The sequence below is a fragment of the Miniopterus schreibersii genome, assembly GCF_964146895.1.
Source record: "Miniopterus schreibersii genome assembly, chromosome: 14".
Classification (NCBI taxonomy): Eukaryota; Metazoa; Chordata; class Mammalia; order Chiroptera; family Miniopteridae; genus Miniopterus; species Miniopterus schreibersii.
Window position 1 is genome coordinate 52,086,759 of NC_138114.1, and position 8,868 is coordinate 52,095,626.

The following is an 8,868-nucleotide window of genomic DNA, read 5'->3' on the forward strand; positions in this document are numbered from 1 at the left end:
CACTTCACTGGAGCTTTTCCACGGGTGGCTGGACGGCTGTTGCGAGGGCATTGGCACAAGGCGCCCTATCGCAAAACCCCCCTTTGACGTTCTCCGGTGGGTGGGTACAGAATGCCCCCGCCTGCCCCCTCTCCCCAACCCTGGGGTTTCAGACCTGCCGTAGGAGGTCCCTCCGTACCCTGGAACAATTAGCGCTTGCGTTACCAGAAGCAGGTTTAAGGGGACATATGGTGGCAATTTTCATATGAATGATGCCCTGTGGCCTTTCCTGCAAACTAAAACCCGGGATCATTTGCAGATATTTTTCTTAAAGAGCACTAGATCCTGCGTCTCTGGGTGACAGCTAGGAGGGGGCGTTCCGAGACGCTGGTCCAATTTCACTCATTTTGGTAATTATGTCCAACTGGCGAGTGTCCGCCTCTCATGGGCAGCATCACTAAGAGGCTGCTCACTGTGTGGTTTTCGTAGCTGATAACTCCCCACGCCATCCGAGTCCAGACCCCGCCGAGGCACATTCCTGGCGTCGTCGAGGTCACCCTGTCCTACAAGTCCAAGCAGTTCTGTAAAGGTGCTCCTGGGCGCTTCGTCTACACCGGTGAGTTCACGTTTTCAACTCCTACGGCAAAGTGGTAGATGTCCCCTTAGGACTGTGCAGGTGGGCTCTGCAGTGAGGCTGGGGGAGGTCCTGGGCCCATGGGCTGAGGTTGGTCAAGGGCACAATGTCTGTCCCCATCCGAGCTGGCGAGACGCCGTGGACAGATGCAGCCCCCACTGGCCGTGTGATCTTGGGCCCCTCCCGTCGGGCTCCGGCCTTCTCACCTGGAAAGCAAGGCAGTGGGGTTATCCGTAACAAGTCACCCCAGCTAGGACAGGGTGGCTGCCCAAGTGCCCGGCTTGTGCTGAGGGGCCCTCTGTGCCCATCTCGTCACTCCGTGTGGGCGGCTGCCCTGTGATGTCACTATTGCTCATTTGCATAAACTGAGACTCAGGTTAAGTCACGTGTCCAAGGTCACACACCCTGTAAAGAGGGGCCTCCCACTGAAGCCAGGTCGCTGCTCCAGGCCTGGGGTTTCACATCCCGCACCTTACTGCTGCTTCTGCGAGGGTTTGGGCCAACACCCCTCTCATCGGAAAGGGTTTCCTCTGAAGTTACACGTTTGTTACCTGCAAGTTGCCTTCCATAAGCATGCTTAGTTCACGGGACTCCTTCCAGCTCGCTACTGAGAAACGCCATAAGTAAATGTAAGGCGTGTTAGGACTTTGATTTGTGCCCTAGCCAAGTGCAGAAACTGTAATGTTTGAGACGCGTGTTTAACGACGGACAGCACCTGCCAAAACCCCGTGAGGGTGAAATGCACAGGGGCCTGTCCCTGAAGAGTTGTGGCCTTGACGTGTGTGAGGGTGGCTGGGACGTCCTTGGCAGGAGCCTGGGCTTGGGGCTTGGACAGTTCTCTGTCACCAGCTGCAGGACACCCCCTCTGCCCTCTGTGCTGTTGGCAGGAGACGAGGGCCTTTCCAATGTGGGGTGTGAAGAGAGCATGGAGGTTCCTCACCAAGCCTGGTTTTAGGAAGGACTGAATGAGTGTGAAATGAAGACGGTGAATTCCTCCAGCGCCCACTTTCCAGTAGACCAGGGTGGCCCCTGGGCGGGCCTGGGGGGCCCTTGATGGGGGAGGCCACCTTCTCATTCAGCGCCTCAGCACCTCCATGTGGTCAAGGTGTAGGGGTAACTGCTCCACACCTGGGCCGCTTCCTCCCAGGGGACCAGCGCCCCCCCCAGGAGGCCAGAACTACTGAAGCAGCCAGGGCGCGAGCACTGGTAAAAAGCTATGGGTGCGTGTGCCGGCCCACCCCTGGGGTCCAGGCGCTCTTGGCCCCCTGGTAGGACCCAGAGACTGGAAGAGGGTAGCCTGTGCAGTCTGTGAGGCTATCAGGTTATGAAAATATACAGACGCGCACAGGGGTTATAGACCTGGGCACCGTGGAGAGCACGAATCCACACTTCAGCAGGGGACTGCCGCTGTGGGCGCAGTCCCAGGGGACAGATGGCAGGCTGCCCCTCTAGGCGGTGGACTTCTCTCAGCTCCTCTGCTCCGGACCCATGTCCTGTGCGCTGCACCTGCACCCGCTTACTGTTTCTTTGCGCTGACCGTTGGCCACCGGGCCTCGCGTCTCTGGGTTTCCGGCCCAGGACCTTCGGGTTGCGGAGGCAGGGTGTGTCCCGCTCTGCTCTGCTTGGTGCTGGCCGTGGGACCTGGTGCTCATGCTCCGAGTGCCACTTCTGCTTGGTCCCACCCGTGGGCTTGTGGGGGTCAGGGAGCACTTAGGGGCCGTGTCTGGCCCACGGCAGAGTGGTACCAGTGAGTGGTACCTCCGGAAGACAGTGTCCAAGGTACAGCTTCTGTCGGGGTCCCGAGTCCCTCAAAGGAAGGGACATTTATTATCCACTCAGGAGCCATGTCACGCGTCTGCCACATGACACATGGGTGCTGGGTCGCTTCGGGGCACCTAAGGGAAGGTGTGTCTGTGTGGCATGACCCACCTGCTCTGCGCAGACGTGGATGGCAAGACTGCTTATTCCCATTAGACTGCTGGGCCCTCAAGGGTTGAGGTCCCACCAGAGGCCTCAGTGGGTCCTTTCTGATCTCTTCACGTGCTGGCTTTTCAGCGGGAGACAGAGGCTGTGGGCAGTGGCAACTCTTTTCTGAGGAGACGTGATGGCAGGAAGGTGCGGCCTTCCTCCCTTCCCCTGCCTGTTGACCACTGAGGACTCTGGCCCCAGTGGGGAGAGCAGGGCCCGGGGGTCAGCATGGTAAACAAAGGTGCCTTTGGAAAATGAGCCGGGCGGGGGCAGGGAGCAGCGGTGTCACGCGGTGAGGGCCTGCTGCGGGGCCAGTGTGAGGGGTGGGTGAGTGTTGGGCAGTGCTCTCTGCTGCCCTTTGTGTCCTCCAGCTGGCCAGGATGCCTGCCTTGGCCAGTGGTCTCCTCCTGGGGTGTCTGGGGTGTTCTAACCCCCCCCCCCCAAGGGAAGGGGTTTAACCTTGAGTCAGTTCCAGCAGCCACCCTCTGTCCAGAGGCCATCTTCCATTTCCACAGTGGACGTGGTGTCCACTCCACACGGACTGGGCTTGTCTGGCCAGACGTCCAGGGGCCCGGCTGCCCAAGGCTTTGGGATTTTCTCCGTCGAGAGTTCTCCCACGAACGCCCAGGCCTTCAATGAAGCCATTCAGTGAGCCGGGCCTTTGCTAGCAGGAGGCTAATTTATTGCCTCCCCCCACCCCAATCATTAACGGGAATATACATTTCAAACGCCGTGTAAGGGATACGGGGCCCTACACTCTCAGGGAGCAGAGGAAAGGTGGGGTCATAACCTGTCTGACCTGGAAGCTTCTGTCTGATTTGCATTGCCCTGAAATTGATGGGGACAATGAAGTAATCACTGGGAATTGCACTCCCCCCTGAAAACTGAGCCAGCCCTTCTGCACGCGGGGCTCAGGCGCACAGCCCCTGCAGGGAGGGCACCGTCCCCTGGGCATCTGGCTCCCATCAGTGTCCCCCCGCCCGGGGGGCTGCCGGGACACCCTCACATTGAACCTTCCCGCCAGCAGCCGGCCTCGGATAATGAACCTGTGCGCAGAGGAGGCCCCCCCCCCCCCCCCCCCCCCCCCGCCAGGGCACAGGCCTAAATGGTCTGTTTACAGTGATCTGAGAAACACCAGATTCTTCAGACCCAGACCCGATCAGTCAACCCCGAGTGGGCGTGGGCGCTCCCTGTGGCCCCCGCCCTGGGAAGGGGGGTGGGCTGAGCCCATCCATCCAGGCCCCTTTGCCTGCTGCTTTCAACTACTATAAAGACACAATTACCTTGGGAAGCAGTGGCAGTTCAGTTGATTAGCACGGTGAATTAAAAGGATGAGTCACAAATGACATGTCCGGCTCCTCCATACTAGTCCTTTGTAATCCCAGAGAGCCTCACCCCTGTTGTAAGGAGGTCAGAAATTAGAGAGAGAGAACACTTTTCAAGCGGCTAGCACTTAGGAGCAGAATTAACAATCACTCTGTATGTAATTGCCAGTTAATAGTAAATTGCCTTCTAGACTGTAAAATGCAATATAAACGCCGGGCACCTAAAATTAAATTAATGAGATATTTGCTGCATTTAAAAGTGAATAGTGTAAATTAATACCTGAGTGCAACGCTTGTTTTAATATTTGTCTAATAGTGTATCATTTGCTTGTTTAATAATAATTAACGTGGTCCCGGAATAGCCTACCTGAGAAACTCAGTGGTAACCGGGCGGACTGAACCTTTTCACGTCCATCATTTCACCAGTAGAAACACATCCAATTGTTAAGAGCAATAAAATTATTTTTTAATTAGAGTAGAAGCATTGCAGTGTTATTTGATTAAGACAAATTAGAATTTGTCTGCTTCTAATTGAAACTATGTTATAGTAAAAGCTACTTTCACGGACGTGGTTCCAGGTGTGAGGCGCTCTTGCACAAGTGTGCGTGTGGCTCGAAGTGTCCCTTTGGCGGGATGGGCGCCTGTCACACAAAAGTAGTGAAGCTCATTGGTGGTGGCGTCGCTTTAAGCACGGTTCCCCAGGACAACAGGGTTGCTCGCGGGGGTCCTGCTGTTGACCTCTTGCACCCAAATGTTTGGTTGACCCGCCCTCATTTTAGAGATTTCTTTTGCTCAATTAAAGAAATTATCGCAAATTACCAGGAGTCAACATGTCGTCTGCCACAGGGCCAAGCCCAGTCGCTAAGGAAGACCTTGGCAGCCAATGGTAAACATGTCCAGCGCGGGCACAGACAGGGCTTGTCTGCTGGGTGCGTGGCCCAGTCTCAGGTCTGCAATTTATTTCCTAGACAGGGACATAAAAACGATTATTTTCTGCACAAAGACATGCATTCAATTTCAAGCTTATGAAATCATTACTCAACCAGTAATTGCCTACAGTTTGTGTTCTTTCTGATACAGTATTTACGTTTTCTGCTTTTTTTTTAAAAATAAAAAAAAGTCAGATTGTGCCTTAAATGGGTGACACGTCGAGGCGGAGACCGCCTGTCCTCAGGAGCGGCCCTGGCAGCCGAGGGTGACAGTCTCCTTGCCCGTGGCCCACACCGTGGCCTCCGGCGGCCTTCCGCCGTTTAACCCCCACTTCACTTCACCCCTTGAAAGGTGCTCGTGGGCCTGAAGTGCCTTAAAGATCTCTGTGCGCATTGAGATGGGAATCTGTCAGCGGCGCCGGGAGGCACCGTGGAGTCAACAGCGCCCTCGACCACGGCGGCACAGCGAGCTGTCTCCCAGGCCAGCGCTCTTCAAACAAATTACTTGTATCCACACAGCCAAGGTGCCTAATTGCCTCCCGCAGACCGGCCTGTTTTTATTGCGCTGCACTCAGTGCTCGGGCTTCCTCTTCAATGTAGCCCCGGTGGTTCCCAATGTGCATTTCTAACCACCTCTGTGGACACAGTGGAGGAACAAAGATTTGAATCAAGGGTCCTAAAGTTTGGGGACACTTCCAGCCAATCCAGTCTGTTACTCCTGGGCACCCCCATCCATCCTGGCCCGTGAGGCCCAGCATCTCTGCAGCCACACTTGGTTTCACTGGTTCCAGTTTGCCAATTGGAGGATGTCCGTGGAAGTCCCAGGTCCCCAGGAGGGTAGACACCCTTGTTTTTTTTTATAGGAAGTTCTTTATGTGGCAGAATAGGTTGGGATGTGTGTTTTCTACTCAGGTCCTCTCTAGACCTGTCCAGAATTGGGGAGCTGGGATAGTCACCCAGATACCTCTTCTCCCAGCTGGACCCCCCCCCCCCCACCTTTGCTCTTATCATTTGTTCTAACATTGGTGGCAGAGGGCGAATCTTCCCCACCGACTGGGATGGTGTGCAGGCCTGGGAGTGGGCATCTTGGGGGTCCTTCTTGGGCTCCTCAGGGCCACCCCAGAGGCAGGGAGGGCGCCCCCCTGTGCATCGTGCCACACAGCACTGGACGGAATGGTGAGCAGTGAATCACCAGCGTGCCAAGTGGGTGCTGGACGTGCAGATTTGATAGCGCGCCCCCTGACGAGCGGAGCTGCCGGGGTTCCGGGGTCACTGCTGTCCCCTTGCTCCCGTCTCCACGGAGGCCAGGAGACTGAGACACACCGTTTGTGCTACTGCACAAGTAGACGATTTGTCCTAATCAGTGACACCCATTTACTAGAATTGCTTAAAATGAACTATACCTCATACAGAAATCGCACATTTAGAGAGTTCCATTCATCATCTGAAAATTGAGGCCAGTAAACTTTCCTGCTCCTCCAGTGGGATCGTGGGCACGCATCAAAATGTTAAAAATGATTGGTGAGAGGGAGCTGTCACCCATTTATCAAGGAAAAGAACATTATTTGCTAATTTCCCAACCAGGCTGGTGACAGGGTGCTTCGTCTTTGGACCCACGGTGACCAGCATGGCCTTTCTGTTATTAGTACAAGTCAAGCGCTTTTGGGCAGTTGCTAACAAGACACATTTGTCTGTCATCAGAGGGGCTTTGGTTGTTTTCCAAGTGGCTGTGACCAAAGTCTGCCCCCCGCGCCCCGATTGGCTGCACTTTCCGGGCCGCGCTCACCCAGGAGGAGACACCGACGGATAAATCACGAAGTTTCCATGTCAAGGTGAAGGTATTGACTCTCCGGCACCGAACCTGACAAAATGTAGCTGAGAGGAGACAGCCATTCATCTTCCCCAAAGGACAAAGGGTCATTGGGTTTCCGTCGGCGCTGCGGGGATGTGGCGGGCGGGAGGCGGGCCGGGTCCTCTGCTGCTGGGCCCTGGGGTGGGCAGGGTCCCGCCTCGCTGCCCCTCCGCCCAGGAGGCGCAGGGAGGGGAGGCTCTGAGGACGGGCTCGGAGTCCGAGGACGGGATCGGAGTCTGAGTTTCTGGCCGGTCAGGTGCACTCTGTTCCGAGAACACAGTGGGAAGGGCCCGGGAGACGGTGGGCCTGCGGGCAACGGACCGGCGACCATTTAGAAGCCCAGCAAGGTGACTGTAACCAATCTAAGTGCCGATAAAGCAGAGATAACAAGGTGTAAACACGAAATGGCACAGGTGACTCTGGCGAGGACTCCCACAGGCTTGCCCACGAGGACCCAGGGAGTGACAGAGCCCCGCGTCAGAGACCCTTAAACAGAAGCGTGTGGCCCTGTTGACGAGGGAGGAGGTAGACAGCTCTGTGGCCCTGGGAGAGTCCAAACAACTAAACATCACTTAGTCTCCCTGCTGGCTGACCACAGCCACGGAGAACACAGCCCCTCTGCCAGCGCCACCAGGCCGGACACGTGGCCGGCCACCACAGCCGGCTGGGCGTGGACAGGGAGGGCGACCACTGCGTCCGGGGGGCTCGTGCGCGCCGCCGAAACCTGACCCAGGGAGGTCCTTGGACCTGTCCGGACACATCCGCTCCAGGTTGAGATCCCAAAAGCTCAGGTCGAGGAAAAGTATATTAAGAGACTCCTCCTTCGAGTCCATTGTAGAAAATGCAAAATTCTGAGAATGGTTTTTCCATAAAACAACAAAATGAGAGGCTGTCGGTCTGAGAGGCGCACTGTTTTCGACATAAACCCACGTTTCAAATGCTGTGAACGAGCCTGTGGCGCGGCCTGGTTCCGAGGGACCCAGCGTGTGTGACGACGGCACTTGCTCCGGGAGGCTCGCTGCAGAGAGCGTCAGCCTCCGCCACAGGCGCCTCCACCGAGACGGCCGCCGGGCAGGTCTCGGCACCCGCGGGTCCGGACCGTCTTTGGAGGGAGTTCCTTCGGGTGCGCCTGGCTGTGGGTCTGCGTTCCTCTCCTGCCTTCCAGACGCCGCCCTCCTTGCGTCTTCCACCTGCGGAAATCCCACTGCCTGACAAGCGGGTCCGGGCGGGTGGCCCCCACCCTGGCATCGGACGGCCAGTGAGGAGGGGCAGTCAGGGCACCGGGGTGGTTGAACGTGGGGGACTCTGCCAGAGGCCTTCTCCATCTTCTCACCCCCTTTCCTCCCTGAGAAGGCACGGGGTGGGCGCAGCTCCCGGTGGTCCTGGTGGCTGAAGTGGGGTCTCCACGGGGGTGGCCAGATATCCGCTTCACAACATACTGGGCCTCAGGCTAGTGTGCTTGTGGTCATTTAGAATGGAGGTTACTTCCGAAAGCGACCTGTTTCAATACCATGAAAGTGAGGTACGCACCTGTGAGGTGTCCCTGTCTGCAGGGAGCTCACGCTTGCCTTCTGCGGTCCCAGTCCCAGCGACAGCACCCAGGCTGCCCGAGCTTTGTCCTTGCGGCGGGACACCTGCACCCAGCCGCCGCCCCCACGCCCCTGCCTCTCGTCCTCACTGCCCCTGATTTCTCAACTATCTGTGTCACTTATTCCTTCTGCGCTTGGAAAATACCAACTGGCATTCACCTTCACGCCGAGCATGGTGTCGAAGGACTTGATGTTGAGATTTGCAGTCAGCGTGACTGGGGATTTACCCGTGGTTCCTGGTGTTCAGTGTCTGCCTGGTGCCACCTGGGCCAGGTACTCAGCTAGGGGCTGCAGGTGGGCCGTACCAGGCAGGTGCCTGCCGCCCGACCACGTTTACAGCCCAGCTGACTCAGTATTACAGGAACGAGGCAGGTGGAGAAAAGTTAATCAAATAGTCATAAACGGTGTGAAGTTCTGGGAGAGGAGGGACAGCTGTGGCACCGTGGGATTTCCTGGGAGGAGGGTCCCTGGAGAGAGGGTGTGCAGGAGTCAGGGGGCAGGTCAGGCCCCTGCAGGCGGGGCTGCCAGGGGCAGGAAGGGAGCTTGCGTGGCCACAGAGGCCTTCTGATCTGCACACATTTGGGATTTCAGG

The 8,868-nt window shown here is 56.9% G+C and overlaps 1 protein-coding gene across 17 annotated transcripts in view; it reads left to right on the top strand.

Annotated features, from left to right (window-relative positions):
* The window catches only part of EBF3 (EBF transcription factor 3), a 119,229-nt gene that overhangs the window by 89,772 nt on the left and 20,589 nt on the right, over positions 1-8,868 (top strand). For all 17 annotated transcript variants that reach the window (XM_081158277.1, XM_081158280.1, XM_081158268.1 and 14 more), the window contains one exon: positions 469-595. In XM_081158277.1, coding sequence (XP_081014403.1) covers positions 469-595 — 127 coding nt within the window. The remainder of the gene's footprint in view (positions 1-468; positions 596-8,868) is intronic.